At 34.9% G+C, this 22,181-nt stretch overlaps 1 protein-coding gene across 1 annotated transcript; it reads right to left on the minus strand.

Moving 5' to 3' along the window:
* Nucleotides 1–4,404: 4,404 nt before the first annotated feature.
* On the minus strand, nucleotides 4,405–11,283 carry LOC111376371. The gene is made up of 5 exons (XM_022999328.1): nucleotides 10,068–11,283; nucleotides 9,218–9,954; nucleotides 9,044–9,133; nucleotides 5,042–5,842; nucleotides 4,405–4,941 (listed from the first exon to the last, which is right to left on the minus strand). Exons 1-5 carry the CDS (start codon nucleotides 10,150–10,152, stop codon nucleotides 4,816–4,818), a joined length of 1,839 nt encoding a protein of 612 aa, XP_022855096.1. The 5' UTR covers nucleotides 10,153–11,283; the 3' UTR covers nucleotides 4,405–4,815.
* Nucleotides 11,284–22,181: the final 10,898 nt, after the last annotated feature.

A 22,181-nucleotide genomic window follows, 5' to 3' on the forward strand; every position in this document is an offset into this window, starting at 1 on the left:
AAGGTGTCTAGAGATATATTTGTTGATAATATGGAATCTCAAGAATTTTGTAGAATATGATACTTGGTGTATCAAACTCTTGATTGAGTTTTATGTGTCCATAGATGAACAATTTTGAGTTCATGTGTAATCTAATGTTGAGATTATGAGATAAATGATTTGTATGCACATATAAAGTATGTCGAACGGGTTGAGATTGGCTCACTCACACGAGCAATCGCCTCAAACGTTTTGAAATGTGCCGAGATAAGCCAAAATGATCATGTTGTGTACATGATCTTGTGGCCTTGATAGTGATCATGTTGTGTACATGATCAAATCACTTTGTTAAGTTATCAAAATGAGATTACAACAAGTAATCGAAATGGATTTTGCTATCTATTAAACCCGTTTAGTAGCCAAATCGAGTTCTCGATTTGAGAATGCCTAGAGGAATGAATATAAGGAGAACTCTAGTTAGATATCGAGGAATATCTGAACTATGATTTGTATGATGTATTTAATTTGCAAGATTAGGCATACGCCCTAAGAAAGGAAGAAAACATCGTAACATGAGTTTTATACCACGTGTGTTTTAACGACCAATGAGAAATGAAAGAATCGATCACTGCTTCTTCATTGTGTGAGTCTTTGAGGCACATTTGACCCCACTTATATATACCCTTATGACTTTTGACCGTTTCTCAAAATTTTATTTCATTGTTGCTATTTTAGCATGTTGTCAATAACTATGATTGATTCGATTTGATGGGACATGTCTAGGAAAGCAGTTGACTTGAATTGAAGGGATTCAAGTAAGAAAGGAAGACTATTTAACTAACACTTCAACTTGTAATCATTGGTCGGATAATTGTGTTAATTATTTGAGTTTTGTGACACAATTGTGAATACAATATAAATGAGAAAGTTGAGTATGTTCTAAAATGAATTGAAGGGTCAGAAATACTCGAACTGGTGTTACATAATATGTTTGGGGTATAGCGAGAAATATAATTCTTCTTCTAGAGCTGTTATATATCCCTAACAGGTGTATAGTGTTGTGTGCTCTTAAATTAACTCACTGGTCGCGTGATCCATTTACCTGTATGAACTTGGAGATGTTGAAATTAATATAATTGATATTATATTAGAATCATGTCAAGCCCATCATGTGCGAGTGGGAGATGTTGGAGGAAAATGGGTCGTCCATGTGGGTTGACTCGACCCGATTTGCATGGAAGTGAAATATGGAGGGAGGAGTTGAAAATTGAATTATAAAAAAATTAACTCCCTCAATCTATAACTTCCATGTACACATCCACTCCAGAAAAATACCCTGGAGACATGCAAGAATTCTGGTTTTATTCAAGGGGTAAAAAAAATGAGGGTGAAGGCTTGATTTTTGGAAAATAACATCTCAAATTGGGTTCTTGGATTGTGGCTATCAAATTCCTTTCATTGTGATCAAATATCTGACCTAGAGGAGGGTACAAGATGGTGTGGAAAGCAAGCGAATCAAAGGCAAGTAATTCAACCTCGATTTTGTGATTTCAAGTAAGTATCACTACTTGAAACTCGGTGATAAGCATGCAAGCACGTTTTACAGTATATCTCTAATCATTTCCTTGAAAAGGGAGAGTTGACTTCAGTGAAACAAAAGCAGCATTGAGAGAGAATAAGAATAGAGGGGGGCGAAGTCTGTGTTGTAATAAAATTTCTATGGCGAGAAAAGAAGAAAGCAATGAAATGGATATTGATCTATCCCTCAAGCTAGATGCACAAGCAGAAGAAGAAAAAAAAATAGTAAACAGCAAAAATCCGATCAAGTCAAAGAAAAATTACTGCTCCTACATAAACACGACCAAGAATTAGGAGGAGAAGATGATGTTCGAAGGGAAAATTCCCAGCCCGAAAACTGTAAAGAGTACTGAAGAGGTACAGTTCTTTGTAAAAGAAAGTTGATTTTAATTAATTTTGTTGTTTAAATATTTCCACGAGCTAGGTTTTCTTCTTCTTGCAATGACTAACAATATGCATGGAACTGCAAAATTCTATCAGATATCAATTCTACTGTTGCAGATGAATCGTATGGAGGAGGAGAACAAGATATTAAGCAACGCTGTGGAACAAATTATGAAAGATTATGATGATCTTCAGCTGAGATTTGCTATCATCCAACAAAATACCAATCAAGACAATGTAAATTAATTAGTTAATTCGAATTTTGATCTCTTATCTGAAAATATTTTTATCTAAGCTCAAAGGAGATGATCATGATCCGAGTCAGGAACCAAAAGAAAGGGTACTGTCATCAGCATTAGATGAAGATGGTACAACAGCAAGGGATGAATCAGGGTTATCTTTGACACTACGAACCAGTTCGAAGAAATTGGAGGAAGAAGAGACGAGGAAGGAGAAAAATTGAAGGTACAACAGGATCTGTACCAATTCAAGTCAGGTACAGGGCAGCAATAACCTGCCAGGATTTATTACAAGCCACCATGTTACTTCTCCACCAAATAAAAGAGCCAGAATTTCCGTCAGAGCCAGATGTGAAGCTGCCACTGTGAGTTCAAATTCATTGTCTATTAATTCAATAAGAATGACCTAAAATTGATAAAGAAATGTATACATTTGTAATCAGATGAATGATGGATGCCAGTGGTGAAAATAAGGACAGAAGATTGCTAAAGCAAATCCTTGTCCTCGAGCCTACTATCGTTGCACGATGGCCCCTGGTTGCAATCAGTCAGAAAGCAGGTACTTATTTGCAACTTTAGTCTCTTCGTGCGAACGCAACCATGTTAAGAAAAACTGTACTAGACAAGATTGGTTTGAACTGGCCAGGTCGATCAGAAAAATTGAAAGTGGGACCAAACTATATCAATAATCTGTATTAACTTACTAGGTGCAAAGGTGTTTGGAAGACAAGTCAATACTGATCACAACATATGAAGGAACACACAATCATCCACTTCCAGTAGGTGCAACAGCAACAGCCTCGTACGTGTGTAATCCATTTATGAAAACCTTAAACCCAATAAATTCCCCATATTACTACAGCCCTCATATGATAAATCCGTCCTTTCCACATATTCCTAACCTAAGAAACATAAACCCTAATCTTGATCCTGCTAAGGGAACTGTTTTTGATCTCAGGTCTTCACATTCAGCAGAAAAAATGGGCTTTTCTTGGAATGGTAACACTCTTTTAACCAGCTTTTCCCTGGCCCTAAACTAGTTGAAGAAATGGGGTATAAAGGTGAAAGTGTAGTGGCATCAGATCCTAAGTTTAGGATTGCTAAATGAAGAAACCCAAAAACTCATTCTCCTGGGGATGGGGACAAGTGCGGGAAGGCCTATTAGTGCGAACTTCGGGTGGGGAATATTCCGGTGATTAAGACCGGCATTATTCCAGAGCCGGACGAGGGAAAGGTACTGGTTCGCAGTCAATATCAACTTCACCTTTGAAGGTCATTTTCTACGAATCACAGGCATTCCCTGGGTATGAATTTTGAAGTATTCTTGGTGACAGATGAGTAATTGTAGATGATTGATTGTGTGTTATACATCATTGAATACTAGATTAATTTTCTAGATCCATGTTCAAAATGAAATGAAATATCGCTATTCATTATTATTCACATGTTTCGTAAATCCGCAACTATTTCTCTTCATAAATTATCTATAAATTTGCAAAAGGGGGCTTAGTATAATGTATTAGCATTTAATTATATATTAACAAAAACAATTATATCCAAATATCTCTTGATAATATTTTGTGATTAGATGTACCAAACAACACAAATAAACTTGTCTCAAATATTTAGAGAACGTGTTTTTAAGAGTGAAGATCTGAGCTCAAATTCGTTCGAGTTATATGCCATTTATGTTGATCTAATGTATCTTGAACAAGTCATAAAATTTCTGAGGCCCCAATTTCCTGAACTTTGTATGATGTTGTAGAAGGCTTGAATCTTTTAAAGAGTGAAACTATTGCGGGTTTACTTAAGTTTATTTTATTACATTATCACTATGATTTGACATCTCTAAAGACGAAACAAATTTAAAGTGAGCCCCGTCTGAGAGTGATTTTTCACCTCAAAAAATTTATTATTTTACCGTTATTTTATTATTCCAATCGTAATTTTTGACGTCTTCTCTGACAGATGACCTCCACCTTTCTCCTAACATTCAAAAAATCAATTCTCAAAATCACTACCGAACAAGCCCTAAGTTCAGAATTCGACAAATTTGAAAGTGAACCCATCAATTTTAACGTTGAAGATATCAAAAAATTTGATGAAAAACTGTTTGGTTTAGCCAGTTTTCCAGATTCGCCAGACAACTTACTGGAAAGCTCCAGATGAAAAATCAGATGACAAATATTCAAAGCAAAAAACAATAATGTAAAAAAAAAAAAAGAAAAAATCAAAACCTCGGTAGAATTGGAACAAAAGCGAAAGATAATAACAAATTCTTGATTTTCTTTCTTTGGTAGACTAAAAAAACCCGTAACTGGTTGTTTGACAGATCCCCCCATTCAAAAACCCCGACTTCGCATATAAGCAACGTCTTTGAGCAGAATGAGAAAAAACTATTACATTCTCTTTGCTCAAACTTCTAAACTTCAGAAAACTCTGGACCGTGTTCAGCACGCAACAATAATCAGAAGACATAATTGGGACTGGACCATCGGTTACTTATTTCTATTCCTCTTTCATGCAACACCACCCTTCCCCCAACTTTCAACACCCTACTCAGCTAGCAGAACTGTCAATTGAAGTAGCAAGAAAATGGATAAACACTCCATGCCAGGCTAACCCAGTCAGCAAATCAAGATTCCAGCTTAGTTTCAGATGAGCTCAATCCAGAAGAAATGCCACCAATGCTCCCAATCTGCGACAAAATCCTAGGCTGTACTTGTAGCAGTATTTTCAACGATGGCTTCGAATTGATTTGCTGCACAATAGTTGCAAGAAACATTTAATTTTGCAATGAAAAGCATGGGATGCTAGCTAATGAATTTATTAACTAAAAACAAATATGCATCATCTCTCACCTTCTTAGTCATAACCCTGTAGAATTCACTTATTTCCTCTTCAGTGAGACCACCCTCATCAGCATTCTCCTCCCAGCCCATAGAGCGCAAAAATGCAGCCTCTTCCTCATCTGAAATTATAGGAACAGAATTTTGATATTTCTTTCCATTACTGACATATTTCTGCCCTTCAAAAGCATCACCATTGCAAGTAAGGTCATCATTCTTGTCAGACAAATGGCCCTCGCCTGGGCTTACACATGATGGAGCATCACCAGCATTAGGAGTACCCAAAGCAGTGACCTCTAATTCACCAACCTTATCTGAAGCAGGTGGTGACACAGCGGTGCCATGATCTGAAACAGAAAATGTGTTTGCCATAGATTGATCAGGAACGGATGAGGAATTTGCCACGGATTTCTTCCTCATAAGTTTGAAAAAATCATTTCGACTTTGAGCTTGAGGAGTGGGTCTCTTCTCCGTAGTAGTCAATACAGGCTTGTGCTCAGCGTTAGGAATGATTGAGTTGTATGCTGAGCCCATAATGGGAGCAGCTCCAGAAGCTGATGGAGTCATCGAAAGGAGGGAGGAATTTACTAATTTGCTACCACTTGTTGGGCTCGGGTTATCCTTTGCAGCAGAAGAGACAGCATTCCTCTCTCGAGCTGGCTTGAGAACATGGAGCTTTCCCACATTATTTGTCTTTGAAATATCAGACTTCACGAGCCCACCACGAGGAGAGTGACTAACAGACAGTGAAGGTGAAATAGGATGTTGCTGCTGACCCCCCTTAGCTTTTTGTTTATCTAAAGAATTCATGACCTGAAGGAAAAGTACAATGAGATTAATCATATCTTAAAACTGTATCAAAAAATAAACAGCACGAGATAAAAGTAGTCCATTCATATTAGGCAGCATGACCTCAAAAGCACATAAAGCATAAGCTTTTTCACGTATGCCCTCGTGGATTTCTAAAAAGGTGTATCTTTCTACATGTCATTTAAGTGGGTCCAAAAATCAATTCCCGACAGCAATTAATAATTTGTTTCATGAAAAAGAAGATAAACCAACAATACAAGACCTGGATTCACTAGCTACTTTGAAAAGCTGCAACTTTTAGAAAACGTATCAAAAAGCAAAATATTAGATATACACACATTAGTGCTTCAAAAGTTGAATTGAGTTGACATCACTGGAGTGTGATGGAGATGGTTGCAACTTCGAAAAAAAAAGGAAGAAGAAGATTTGGCCATGCAAAATATTGGATAGTGTTAAGTTGAGATGGAAGTTCCATGTAAGTTAATAAATATTTCATTTCAAGGTGTTATACATATGCATGCCCTAAATAGTCATCATTTTCTGCCTTTGAAGCCAGCGAAAGAGTTTGAGAAAAATTGGCATTTAGACACAACTACGCATATGCTGACACCGAGCTAATCACTCCCAGTTGTACTTGGGCCACTGGCTTCCTCTTTGCTCTCAAACTCTCCTTCACCGTAGTCAAATAGTAACTGAATTTCATTCATTCCACTATCCAACCTCTCCCACCCCCAAAAGACTTAAAAGAGCATCCTTTCCTATTTGATCCCATTGAATTCAATATTCAAAGTAACATTGGGATCTATTTATTAGAAGAATCGATGAATACAGTACATATGTTCCCAATGGTACTATATTGGTTTTGAATCAGATTTCAAATCAATAAACATTATTCATGCGGGGATCTGGTCCCTTATTTTTCTAATCATTCAAGAAAAAGATCAATCCCTTAATACAAGATAGGAGGTAGAACAAATAAAGATTTATTTTTGCTATTTGTTCTCAACAATCTATCGATTCTATTCTCTCCCTCTCATCCTTGGACCACTGGCTCCTCTTTTTCTCGGCGATTTCCAGTGAAATTTGTTCCTTCCTATACTCAATCTCCCCACCCCCAAAAAATCAGGAGGGAGGAGCAACTGAGAAATGGAAAGAAATAAAGGGCCACACTTATTCTACTTAATCTCAGAACTTCTTTCGATTGGAAAATGGCAAGTTTGACTCTCCAGAGAACCAATGATAACATCTTTGGTGAGCGGCAAGTACATCTTATAATTCTTGCAGTTTAATCATTCACAATCCAAAACTAATATGATCTAGAAATGGCGAAACACAGGACTACAACCTTTACAAGGTTGCCTAAAAATGATTATGACCTTCATTAGAAGTTTAATGTAATTAACATCTATCTAGACAAAAATTCCCTTATCATTGGACCTTCAGTTTGCTGAAAGTGATTCCAGTGACATGATATCAGATGTCACATTAAAAATCAAAAAATCAATCAAATCATGCATAACATCGTGGTCGTCGCAAACATAAAGGAAATCATAAATACTTTTCCTCTGCATATGAATTAAAAGCATTTTGGCAATCAAAACCAATGAAAATTAGTCATCACTGGAAAGCTATATTTAAAGCAAAATCATTGTTTAAAAGGTAAGAGTTATAAAATTAGCAAGGGGTAAATCAGGAGAGATATAATTAAGACAAGTATATTCCTTAAACAAATCACACACATGGAGAGAGAGGTAGAAAAAGAGGGGGGGGAGGCGTGACAAGACAAAAGACAACCTTCTACAAAAATAAAAATAAGAACGTTAAAATTCTTGATAAATCATTATTCTATCATTCCAAATTTTATTCCTACCTTTCAATGATAAAAATCATTCCTTTTAACATCTTATCCTCATCAAAATACTATTTCTGTTGGCCAACTTTCACCACTCCAAATGACGAAAACACCCATAAAACCCATAAACAACAAATGAAAATGGGGAAGAAAGTGAATGAAAAAAAAAAAAAACCCTGGTACCCCACAGTTCATCCCTTGGCACGAGTGACATTTTTCTATTTCTATACATAGCAGCAGGTCCTTACTCTAGAAAGTGCATGGATAAGAAGAAAAAGATAGGGATGGATTCCTCTTAGCTTATGCCTTTCTTGGTGATGGTAAAAACGTTCCTGCGATTATGGAATATCAACATTGAGTAGAACGATTTCAAGCACGTGTTTGTAATATACTACTTGGTTAACGCGTGCAAAAGTTGGATGAAACAGTACCAAGGTGAAGGAAGTTGCATACATAGCAGTGTCGATTTTGGGTGCGATGTTTACCAATCGATGACGACTGCACTTTCTAACATCATTTAGTCAAATAATTATTTTCTTCCGATGATAACAAAGGTCCTCCAGCAGGGCTTCATTTATCTCAGCAGAATCATTACACAAACAGATATTCGATCCACCCTAATTTGTATATTTATCTCACGAAATTATAACTAAATTAAAAAAAATTACTCAGATGTAGAAAAATACATTTAACTGTAGTGCCTAGAAATGTGTCTTTCTCTCTGTTTAATGCATTTGACATCTTTCTTGAAGATCCATTTATCTCAGTTGAATAATTACACAAACAGATGTTAAATTCGCCCTATTTCTTATGTTTATCTCACGAAATTTACAACCATTTAAAAATATTAACTCTTATGTAGAAAATCTAGGCGAAGACCATGACAATCTCATTTTCCACGGCTTTCTCCATCTCTCCAGTCCTTTTGAGTCTCCAAGATAAAACCGTCCTGATTTAATAGCTATTTCCAAGTTTCTTGTGAACCAATTGTCAGTATACTCTCTAGTGTCAATCACTAAATAACAGGTGATATCTCATAATCAACATTAATACAAACAAATTGGCACACTTTCATAACCAAGTACCAGTCTCAACCTCTATCTAAAACTGATCAAATCTTTCAACTGCCATCTAATATAAAACATAGTAGACAATCTACAAGGAAAAAGCAAAATGACAAACTTTCTAAAATTATTAAAGCAGAATACAAAAATTGGGAAAGCTATTCGATGCTATACCTTTAAAGAATGATTAAGCAGAATTCAAAGCTTATAGCGAAATGATTGACACATAACAATCCATATACTAAGTATACGTATAATGAATTTTAACCATAGGAAGTTCACTCTTACCAAGGGTTTTGACATGGATGGCGTTACCGGAATCAATTGCTTAAATTGTTTCATCGCCAGCTCTTCAAGTCTCTGAGTTCCAGCAGACAACTACAACAAAACAAAACAAAAAATAGTTATTAGCACAAGAACTTCCAACACTATCCCCAAGAATAAAGGGAAAATTGAACCTGCCTGAGGTATAGTCTGAGCACGTGTAGGACCCTGTGCCACAGTTGCGGCCATATTAAGACCAGTGGTGGTGCCCAAAGCCAAAGGGGCAGAACTTGAAGGAGTAGCTATTCTTCCAGTTAAAACAGGCACTTCTGCCAAAGCCGATGTCCATTTTTCGCCACCTATCATGGCTGAGGTACCAATGGGTAAGTTCTGAATAGCAGTACTCAAGCCAGGAGACGGGATCCTTCCATCCTCTGGGGTGGCTGGTCGTTCTTCTGCTCCCAGGGATGGAAAATCTCTCTCAAAAGTGGCTTTGTTGACACTGCTAATAGGACTGCCCTTGTTAAGCACACCATTGCTGTTGTTTCCACCGGAATTGCTTGAATCAGTTACAACTTTCTTTGGCCATGACTCCCCACGTTTACCAGAAATCATTGACTGTGAGCGCCTTAAACCATCCCGCTCAAACTTACTTGACAAAATGTCTCCCCCCAATGGATCCAAAATGTACTGTTGCCTTCGGTCCCCCAAAGCTGACTTTTCTTTATCCCGATAACCACACGTGTCCTCCCATTCCCTATCGCGGTGATTCTTAGCGGAACTACTATAGGACCTCAAGTGACCAGAACCATTACTACTGGAACTCCGACGAAAAGATGAATTGGTTCTATCCATACCAGATGGTCGCCCTAAATCATGACCATTGCTTGTCACAAGTGACTTATTTCTTGATACTTTTGATGCAGTATGATCGTCTAAAAAATATAAAAATAAAAATAAAACAAAGCATGTTAAAAACTAGTTCAAGGCTATGAACTAGGATATATCCAATATAAGATGTTTGCTTCTAAAAGATGAAAACAATTACCTGAATGTGATGCAGTGCCACCACCCACCAGACTTCCACCATTTTTCAGCCATTCTGGAACTAATGTGGGTTCACTTCTTTCCATAACTAATGCTGAACATTATAGTATACAAAGAATAATTGGAAAGAAAATCTACTTGTCTTCTACTTAATGACCATGTTTAAACAGCACTGTGTCAATTGATAACTTCTGCGTTTCCCTCCCAGACAAAATCGAATGCTTAAAGAAAGTCAATCCAAAATTTATTCTAATCCGAAATTTCCTATGCACTAATCCTTTTATCTAGGTCAAAGCCCTTACCACGCTGTTTCAAAACTCAGTGGCCAGTGTCACATTAACTGAATCCACTGAGCCCCCAATAAATACCTCCAAAAAAAGGCCACATATGAATAAAAGAATCTGAATTATTCTATATATACAGAGGAACAGGTGTTTCGTCTCTCTCTCTCTCTGAGTACAATTTATATTATCAAGTCTATTGAACAAAAACTGCTTAAAAACTTTTGCAATTTTCAATGCCTGGAAACAATATCGACATGGGCTTCTCACAGCCCCACTGACCAAGAAAAATCGCATAAAGTAAAGTCCTGCATCTCAAAGTCGAGAAAATTCAATAAACAGCCGCAAATTACCCTACTCCATGCATAAATCTTTCCAAAACAAAGCAATCCTTCAATAAACACTCATTTCCATATATAAAGTCAGAGAGATAATCAAACCCTAGACCCAAACCATCCAATAACAACAAAATATTCCGAAATCTCAGAAAAATCCTCAAGTACAAACAGCCAGTAACACGGAAAATTATCAAAAACTCAGAAACAGTCCCAGTATATCTTAACAATTAAAAAAAAGTGTCGGGCCCCGAATTTTCAGAATAACATTAAAGATTATAACAAACCCTTTCAGTCTTCTGCACACCAAAAAACCCTATTCGTCACCCTCGACCTCCACGCCTTTGAATGAGTTGGTTTTCTAAGTGAAAATTTGTCGAAATTATAGAGAAGGAGAGAGAAAAAGAACACCAACTGTCGTGTATTTCAAAAATTCTGGTCTCTTTTGCATACTATGTGGTAAGGAATCGATTTTGTGTGCTTATACAGATAGCGGAGATTAGCGATGGAGATTTTGTTTGTTCGGAGGAAGTTTTGTGAGGCTGTGTGTTTGGAAAGAAGCCCTATTTTTTTTTCGTGTTGTTGCCAATAACAATTGGCAAATGGATCGTGCGCTTACATTAATACTAGGACTGGTCTATGCTCTGTTCTAATCCTAATCTCTATCTATTTCCAACCAAAAATTGATACATATTTGTTTATTTAAAAATAAAGAAATCAACCACGGTGTGAGTGTTAACAAGATTGCGAGATTATGTAGTTTTTGTTATTTTCCTCGCTCGGGTGAGGATGTTCGACCAAGCTCCATGTATAGAAGCTCGGTTCACATGGGGTTGCCAAGCCCCTCACTGTAGGGGCAGGGCCGGTTCTGTGATCGTGGAGGTTCGAAGCGAACTCCATAAATTGGACCCCCAAAATCAACGTAAATCAAAATTCAACGGTGTACTATATAACCAATTGCTAATTTAAAACCTAACGTAAAAGACATTTACAAAACATCTCAATTATGAGAGGATTCTTTTACGTTAATTAGTGGGTTTTACAAAAAAAAAAAAAATTGGAAAAAAATAAAAATAAAATTGGGCCCCCTTGATGAGCTGAGCCTGAGGCAGCGGCCTGTTGAGCCTATGCTCAGGTCCGGCTCTATGTAGGGGTCGAGCCCCACAAGCATTTAAAAAAAAAAAAAAGTGGGGCCCGCCCCCACCTCCTCTCTCACTTGGCTTCGCAATCCCCTATACTCCCATCTTTTCACGAGGATGTTATGCAAATTTCTTGATTAATCTTAAAATTACAGTTGATATAAAAAACAGATCCAAGATGAGAGGTGAGCACAGGCAACCACATAGTTGATGCTGGTAGTCTAGAGGTGAACACAGTTCGATTTGGACAGTTTGTTCTATATTTTCAACTCAAACCATTTTTAACGATTTGAAATTTTTTCAAACCAAACCAAATCATTTTATTTTTCAAACCAAACCATAATTTGCGGTTTGATTCAGTTTTAATCCGTGGTTTACCTTTCGACATTATAATAATGTATTGAACATAGTTAGATATAAGTGTAAACGAGAACTAATAATGTTAAATGTTAAATTACATTCATATTTACTATGGAACACATGAATAAATTATTTTCAAAATTGGTTGCTAAAAGATGTTAATAGAACAAATACATATTTTTTCATTTTTATTTACCCTTTCTTGTTAGACATTCGTATTGTTATATAACGGTTAATATATGTAGAGTTTCATTCTATTATTATAGTTTAGTTAAAACTCCTTTTCATTTTACTAGTGAGATGTAAAGTAAAATGTAGTAGTACTAGTTAGGGAACTTTAACATTTTTCACACAATCAATACGCTTCGTCATTCGTTCTTTTCAAATAAAAAATAAGTTCATTAATCATCTAGACACATAAACAATCATTTTTCTATCTAAACCATAATTTACAAGTGTATAATAAGTTCAAAAAATAAAAGAAAGAACAATGGAAAATGGCATGAATATAAATCTAAGACTTATCAAAAGAGAAGAGAGAAAGAGACGATTCAAGTAGATATTAGTAGACTAATATGTAAATGTGGCTGGCGATTCATTTAATGGTGGTAGATAAGCGTCAAATGTTAGGGAAATTAGAGCTTATGTTAGGGTTTCTGGAACTTCGGACGTGATTTACTGATGTAGTTTTGTTAAATTATGATTTGGATTGTTGAAAATGTATTTTTTTTTCATTTCATATGATTTTTGAATAATTTTTGTTTAGTTTAGATATCAAGTAAGGACATGTACTGTGAACATATTAAATCATATATCAATAATAATGAACCTAATTTACTTTTTATGATTATTTCAATAGGCTAGTTGTAATCTGTATTGTTAAATTGGTATTTTTTTTAAAAGTGAAAACTCTAAAATTTTTAAGATAATAAAATTAATTTTTTAATTAAAGAATTTTAAAACGATTCGGATTGGTTTTGTGGGGTTTTTAAAAATCAAAACCTAAACCAAACCATTTTGAAACGATTTGGTTCGGTTTGAGAAAAAAGAAACCACGGGTCCACGTGAATCCGAACCAACAGTTTCAACTCAACGGTTTCGATTCGGTTTGTGGTTTCGCTGTTTTTTTGTGCAGCCCTGGCTGGTATGGATCCAAAATGAGAGGTGAGCAAGGGTGGAGGGAAAAAAAATCCAAAAGAACCAGCACGGTCAATCGTTTGTGCTGGTCGAGTGCTAGATCCATCGATGGTTGATATCAATTCTTTCCTTGAATCATTTCAGGACTCAAAAATTTGTCCTTTTATTTAAAATGATTGATTCATTGTTTTCGAAATAAATTTATATTTCTAGTTGTCAATAATTTAGCTTGCCACCTTCTTGTCCACCTATACAACATGTAAACTGGAATATCATTGGCATGCAAAGGCTTCTCTTCTGATGAATGGTCTACTTATCATTAGCACTTTGTCAGAAAAATGCTTGATTTTCATGTGTGTGTGTATATATATATATTTTGATACCCCAGGTATCCCAATTTCGCCAGACTAAATCCTGGACCTCTAGTCACCAGCCTCTCAATGACTCGAGGAGGTAAATCGCAGGTTATGTCCTTATTGGCTTCCAGGTTCCCACTTGGTTTATACTCCTGGTCCCAAGAGAATCCTCCTCACTGCGTTGATCAAGAATCGAACTCTCCACACTGAGGTTGCAAGCCCGTCATAGTGATTATTCCACCAACTCGGATGTGCCCTACGGGCCTTTGTCAGAAAAATGCTTGATTTTCGTATATTTTCTCTTATTAAGCATGGAGTATTTGTAGAAAAATAAGGCCGATGGTTTCTCCTTGTGTGTCAAAAGTTTATAATATTCATTATAAATAGTAGATAATAAAGAACGTACAAACAAAAAATTGATAAGAGTTATGAGTCCTACAAAATTTGTGGATAAAATTAAAATTTGACTAGATTATACTAAATTACAATCTTTAACAAGTATAACTTATGACATTTGGATATGTGTTGTTGCCACTATTAAAAAAACTGATTACGTTTGATAATGTGCATATTTAGCATAGCTTAAATTATGGTTAAACACATTTTTTAATACATTTTATGAACCCCACAACTTATTATCTACATTTGTATTCGTTTTGTAGGCCCCTTCTACTTAATTTTAATTTCAAGCTCTCTCAAACAAAAGAAACGCATTTATTTGATAATGGTTTTTGCATACAAGGTAGTAGACCATCCTCACGTGGCTATACGATTCTTCGGATGTTCCCTAAATAAGGCAAGTTTTGTGGGGGAAATATAAAATTTATCAATTGTAAGGTTTTTACCTTGTATAGAAAGATCCTGTGTATCCTACCTTAACTATCATATTAATGTTGAAGGGAACAATAAACGAATTTTTCGAAGGCAAGCGGGCTCTCCACTTGTTTCTCATTGCAAGACAATGATGGTTGGATCCATCCCATCTGCTTAGCCCAAAGGTTCGCTTTAAGATGAAACCATCTCGATGAGTCCTCCCTTTAGATCCTAGACGATACAAAAGCATAGCGTCTGATTCTAAAAAATAGTTATGACTGAAGCAGGCCATAGGCTAAAACTATTTCAATAAGTCAAAAAATCCCCATCTCATTAGGTAATCGAGGTGGAGACGAGGAACATTACCCCCACCCTGAATTTACCAAACTATTATCTTTTATCTTATGAATTGTGTGCTAAATCGTATTTTAATAAAAAAAATTAAATAAATAAGTAAATAGAGTTTTTTAAATTTCCACCCACTTCTTTGCGTTACCATCTGACCAGGATCCATGCAGCTTGTCGAGGCTCTTTGATTCAAGTGAAGCAATGTGGCCCGTGTAGGGCCTTCGTAGCTCGAGTAGTGGTAAGTGTATTTTACACGTTTATTTAGGCTCTTAAAATTTATTTTATATTTCATTATTTGAGAGGATTTCTATTCAATTTAGTGTATGTATTATTTTATAGGTGAAAACCTATACTTGGAGGTGAATTGAGCAGAATGAAGTGGTTTAGAGCTTTGTTTTGGACAAAAGGATGGAATTGCACAAGTGTAAGTAAGTGTTGGGACTGAATTTGATGGAATTTGAAAGTGCTAATTTGATGAATTTGCATGTTTTGGGTACTAAATCATACTTTTGGAGACTAACTTGAACAATCTCATAACTTTGGAGGACCAAACTTGAAGATATTAAAAGTTAAAACACTGGTTTGGGCACAATTGAAAAGCTTAGGAACCTAAATTGATGTACTTAAGTCGAGGGACCTACAATTTTAAAAAGCTAAGGAGCCGAAGTGCAAAAGATAGAAATACTAAGAGGGCGAATACCCCCATAGCATTGGTCGGCCACCCCAGGGATTAAAAATTGGACCGATTTGCTACGTTTTGCCTGCACTTGGATGGATCGTCCAAACCAACAACAAAAAAAGAATAAAATAAAATAAATCGTTGAATTTAAAAGTAAGGATACTTTGCATATTTGATTGACAACATTTAAGCAACCTTGAGGCTATATAGCAAACCTATGTGAATAGAATGGGGAATTTCTTCTTTCTATCATAAAAGAGGAATCCCCTGTAAAATAACATCAATATTCTTGTTATCGAGACTATAAGAAATTCTTGGAGTCTTTGGATAATCCTGTAAAAGAAGAAGAAGACATAGTTCGAAATTGTTGGTAAGATTTAAAATTAATGGTTTTACTAACTTTTATTCCAAATTATTCCAGTTATGGATTTAACTTTTTATCTTGTATTTTTGTGATCAAACCATGATAGGCTAAACAAATCTTATTAACTATTTGATTAATTATTTGCTCATTTTTGTTTGATATTTGTTCACCATTAGAAAATGTTGTGACTTGTATTGTTTTTTAGATGTTCGGTATGAATTAGCACATGATAATACACAACGTACGGTCCTATAATGGATGAACATATCGTTATGCTATATGAAATCGTTATGTGACGATATTGTGAATTAATTGGATATTATATGTTTACACTTTAATGAGAGATAATTAAATTCACATATAAGTATACGATTGATTGATCTCGAAAGTGGTTGTTGGTTATAGTTGGCTCGTTGATTTTAACCATATGCAATAATTGATTATCAAGGCATAACTAGGGATGTCAAATGGATTGAGCGGTTATTCGTCTCGGCCCACGAGCCTCATAAAAAATGTGAAGAAAAGTTTGAAAATTTTCAAAAAAATAAAAATTATTGAGCTCGTGGGCTCAGCTCGGCACGATCTACGAGCTCACCCCTTGAGCACGAGCCGAGTTTGAGTGCTCGAGCTCGGCTCATTATTAACGAGCCATGAGCTCGGATCGTGCTTGTCACGAGCCGAGCTCGTGTGTTTAAGGGTTCGGCCCATTGCCATCTCTACGCGTAACTGAGAATTAAAGTAAGTTAACATTTGTGAATTGAGGATCCTATTGCTTCTTGTGATTTATTTTTGGATAAACCTACTTGCACATATTTTTTTGTGCATTACGGTATCCATACACTCGCATGGGGTAGGGTTTACTCGAATAAAATGAAAGCCCTTGATTTTTTCCAAATTTTTGTTTGCTTATTTTAGTAGACATAGTTAAAATCAAAGCCAAACAATTAATTATGTGTGTTTTAATTGGAATTAATTTTGATTATAGTAAAATATATAGATTATCGATTGATTCGATATTCTATTCATCATTTATCATTAATAACTTTAACGAAAATAAAAAACATATAGCGTCACGTGGCTTGTGGTGATGCATTAGTCCATGTGGCTTCATACTCCTACGTGTCATGCATGCTTTACAAAATAGTAACAATTTTTTATTTTTTTATTTTTACAAAACATGTGCAATAAAATTCCTGAAGTATTCGATTATGTTTAAAATATGGTAAGAGTCTAAATAATTTACTTTATCGTAAAATTTTCAATAACGAGTGCAAAGGCTAAATTTTTCAATAACATGTATTTTATGGTGTAAATTTACTTACAAATAATGTTTTGTAAGTAATATATTATATAACCATTTTTGAGTGTGCCTTAACAGAGTCGAAAAAATAAATTTTACTCTTGTTAATTTTCCTTTCTAACACCACTCACATTTTAGATTTGAAACGATGACTAGGATAAAACGAGGTCTAATATAACTATACAAAATTTTCAAACACATATGAAAAAGAAGTCATATAAAAATTTATCTTCTCATATTCAATAGGGTTAGAATAGCTCACGTAGGGGTAAGTGTATTTTACACGTTTATTTAGGCTCTTAAAATTTATTTTATATTTCATTATTTGAGTGGATTTCTATTCAATTTAGTGTATGCATTATTTTATAGGTGAAAATCTATACTTGGAGGTGAATTGGGCAAAATGAAGTGGTTTAGGATTTAGTTTTGGACAAAAGGATGGAATTGCACAAGTATAAGTAAGTGTTAGGACTGAATTGGACGGAATTTGAAAGTACTAATTTGATGTATTTGCATGTTTTGGGTAGTAAATCATACTTTTGGAGACCAACTTGAATAGTCTCATAACTTTGGAGGACCAAACTTAAAGATATTAAAAGTTGAAACACCGGTTTAGACACAATTGAAAAGCTTAGGAACCTAAATTGATATACTTAAGTCAAGGGACCTACAATTTTAAGGAACCGAAGTGTAAAAGATGGAAATACTACGAGGGCGAATACCCCATAGCATTGGTCAGCCACCCTAAGGATAAAAAATTGGATGCGGTTGGACCGATTTCCTACGTTTCGCCCGCACTTGGATGGATCATCCAAACCAACAACAAAAAAAGAATAAAATAAAATAGATCTTTGAATTTAAAAGTAAGGATACTTTGCATATTTGATTGACAACATTTAAGCGCTCTTGAGGCTATATAAATAGCAAACCTATGTGAATGGAATGGGGAATTTCCTATTTCTATCATAAAATAGGAATCCCCTATAAAATAACATCAATATTCTTGTGATCAAAATTATAAGAAATTCTTGGAGTCTTTGGATAATGCTGTAAAAGAAGAAGAAGACATTGTCCGAAATTGTTGGTAAGATTTAAAATTAATGGCTATACTAACTTTTATTCCAAAATATTCCAGTTATGGATTTAACTTTTATCTTGTATTTTTGTTATCAAACCATGATAGACTAAACAAATCTTATTAACTATTTGATTAATTATTTGCTCATTTTTGTTTGATATTTGTGCACCATTAGAAAATGTTGTGACTTATATTGTTTTTGAGATGTTCGGTATGAATTAGCACATGATAATACACAAAATGTACGGTCCTATAATGGATGAACATATCGTTATGCTATATGAAATCGTTATGTGACGATATTGTGAATTAATTGCATATTATATGTGTAACGTCCCAAATTTTATAAACGTTGGAGTGTTACGAAAAACTCAATTTCCTTTATAATAATTGCGGAACGATTTATCAATAAAGAAAATTCTTTATTTTCAACCATAAATATCAATTTAAAATAAATAAACAAGTCTTTGAACAAATAAAACTAACAAATAATTTAGAGACACAAAAAAAGAACAAATTAAATATTAAATTTCTTTTTTCCTTTCTTCGATTCATTTGGTAGTCTGCATCACCATCCCGCCACAATTCCAATTGATCCAAACTAATCTGTAAAAAATTGTAAGAGTGAGTATTCGAAAAAATTCAGTAAGAAACGTGCAGTTTCCATATACAGATATACATAACAATAGATTTCATACCGCTCTGCTCTTATGGAGTATATCGGTAACCAAACGAGACACCCATCTTAGGTCTTCTTATATCTTGTAGAATTTCGTTTCACTTTTTATAGAACCTGAAAGTCCACTAACAATCCATGCGTATTTAATTGCATATAAAAGCATGTAGAAACGAAAACAACTTGCACATATGTATCTTACCTTGTTTAGTTAAGAGTTGCAAAAATGGTTTCTTGTCTTCTAGTTTCCAAAAGTACCATCTCTCTCTTTTCTCTCGTATGTGTGTATAACTTGGTGTGTGAATTATGGAATCCATGTATAGTTTTTATAGTAAAAAAAAGTGGTTGAGTTATACTAGGAAACGTGTGCCTTATTGAATAAAACCTAGTTTAGGTATTTGGATTATATTTTAATAACAAATTCATAGTTATCCAAATATGATACTAGCTATCACATTAAATTAAAAATAGGTTAATATTAAGGGTCATGTTACTTGTACTTGTTTGTTCACACTTTGATTTACTCGGGCACACCTCCTCCTCTCACAGGGGGGTAGGACCCCACGTCATGACCCCCACGTGGGATCCGAACTCATGTGAGAGGAGTGGTGGGGTCGGGTAACCCAAAGTGTCAACAAACAAGTACAAATGATTTAATTTTAATATTAAACTAAAATAAAATTAACATTCAATACTCACCCACACGAGAGAAAATGAATTGAATTATAGTTTAAATAAAGTTCTATTTATCCTATTTTCTTTCAATTGAGTCGAACTTAATGTGTTCTTATCCAAAATAATTTTTTCTCGAGTTAAAGACTTCTAATTAATTACGACCTATAAAATGAGTCCAATATCGATATACTAAATCTCGCTCTAACAATATCTAATTATTTGGATCAAATAAAATAGGAATTTAAAACATTTTTTCATTTTAGTCCTCATCTTAAAAAATGTAAATATATAATATATAAAATAAATAAATTTTATTCTAAAATTTTCGGGGCACTACAATATGTTTACACTTTAATTAGAGATAATTAAATTCACATACAAGTATACGATCGATTGACCTCAAAAGAGGTTGTTGGTTATAGTTGGATCGTTGATTTTCACCATATGCAATAATTGATTATCAAGGCATAACAAGGGATGTCAAATGGGATGAGCGGTTCGTCTGCTCAACCGCCCGGCTTGTCGAGCTCGGTCCACGAGCCTCATAAAAAATGTGAAGAAAACTTTCAAATTTTTCATAAAAAATAAAAATTAATGAGCTCGTGGGTTCGGCTCGGCCCAGGAGCTCGTGGCTCGTGAACTCACGAACTCGCCCCTTAAGCACGAGCTCAGCTTGTTATTAACGAGCCATGAGCTCGGCTCGTGTGTGTAAGGGTTCAACCCATTACCATCTCTAGGTGTAACTAAAGACTAAAATAAGTTACAATTGTGAATTGAGGATCCTATTGCTTTTTGTGATTTGATTTTTTGATAAATCTACTTGTACATAATTTTTTAAAGTATCCATACACTTATATAGGGTGATGTCCACTGAAATAAAATATTCGATGGGCCTCATCCCATGTGAGTATGATGACACTTTAATGTATAAAATATTATGTACACCAAGCAAAGCCTTTGATTTTTTTTCCAAATTTTTGTTTGCTTATTTTAGTAGAGCTAGTTAAAATTAAAGCCAAACAATTAATTATGTGTGTTTTAATTAGGGTTAATTTTGTAAAATATATAGATTATCGATTGAAACATATTACTTTAACGAAAATAAAAAACATATAGCGTCACGTGCAGTTTCGGATCTAGGTGGTGGCTGAATTCGTCGTAACCACCGTTTGCGGCCCGCTGGAATGTAGCAGAGACAAACGCTGAGACGCAAGGAAGAAAGAAGAAGGGGAAGATAGGATTTGGGCTGACTTAATCTGTGATGACAGACTCGGGCTGATGGGTAGTTGGGCTTAGTGGGGGGCCTTTTTTTTTTTTGCTTTAATTAGGTAGGCCCAATTGCTCAAATACCAAATCAATGAAAATGGAAATCTTCTCCTAATCTCCTTCCCGTCAAACCGCAGCAGAGAGGAGCAAATTGGAAACCATTCTCGAGTTCTTTTTCCTCCAATTCCTTCCGCTCAAATCCTTCCCAAAAGCTCTCAACGCAAGCACACATCGACGCACATTCCAGTTTTAGCAAATATTTTTGATCGACAACTCTGCTACGTGATTTGTGAAGTCCCGAGTCCGCCGTAGGTACTGTCTTTTTTCTGGCTTATATATTACATGCCCACAAGCCACAAATGCATACGAAGTACTTTAATTTTCCAGTTTTTTTCCTGATAATAGATTCTTTGTTGAGTGAGGTTTAAGAAATTGGAAATCAAATTGTTTCATGAAGTAGACAATAGACTAATAGTTTAATTTTCCAGTTTTCGGTTAGTTGTTGGTGGATTTATTGCGTGCTCTTTACTTTGAATGATATGATTGATTGGAAAATTTATTATGTGATTATGCAAATGTAGCGACTCAATTGGTTTAGATTTTATTAATTGGCATTTGTTTAGGGAACATCGTAATTCTTCGAAAAGTTTACATTATTGCGACGTTTTCAAAATATGAGACCTGGTAGAATTCAGTTGTCTAAGTTTACAATTATAAAGTAAGATTGAAATTGCATCGTATATTTTGATTATTATTTTGGGTTGTATTGAACTATATTTTCATATGTATATAATTTTTATATTTTGGTGGATTTACATATATAGTGACTAGTTTTTAATATTATTTAATCAAATTTTAATAAACGATCGGCGGTCGGTCGGATCAGACTTTTACGATGTTGATTGTCGACGGTCAATGGTCAAAGTCAACCTCCACCCTATCTGAATGTTCATGCTAGATTCGCCCCTGATCACATGGCTTGTAGTGATACATTAGTCCACATGGCTTCATACTCCTACGTGTCATGCATGCTTTATAAAGTAGTAACAATTTTTTATTTTTACAAAACATGTGCAATAAAATTCCTGAAGGATTCGACTATGTTTAAATGACATATGGTAAAAGTCTCAATAATTTACTTATTGTAAAATTTTCAATAACGAGTGCAAAGGCTAAATTTTTCAATAACACGTATTTTATGGTGTAAATTTACTTACAAATAATGTTTTATATTTTATATAACCATCTTTAAGCATGCCTTAATAGAGTCAAAAAAATAAATTTTCCTTTCTAACACCACTCACATTT

This window comes from Olea europaea, unplaced genomic scaffold, assembly GCF_002742605.1.
Source record: "Olea europaea var. sylvestris unplaced genomic scaffold, O_europaea_v1 scaffold1497, whole genome shotgun sequence".
Lineage (NCBI taxonomy): Eukaryota > Viridiplantae > Streptophyta > Magnoliopsida > Lamiales > Oleaceae > Olea > Olea europaea.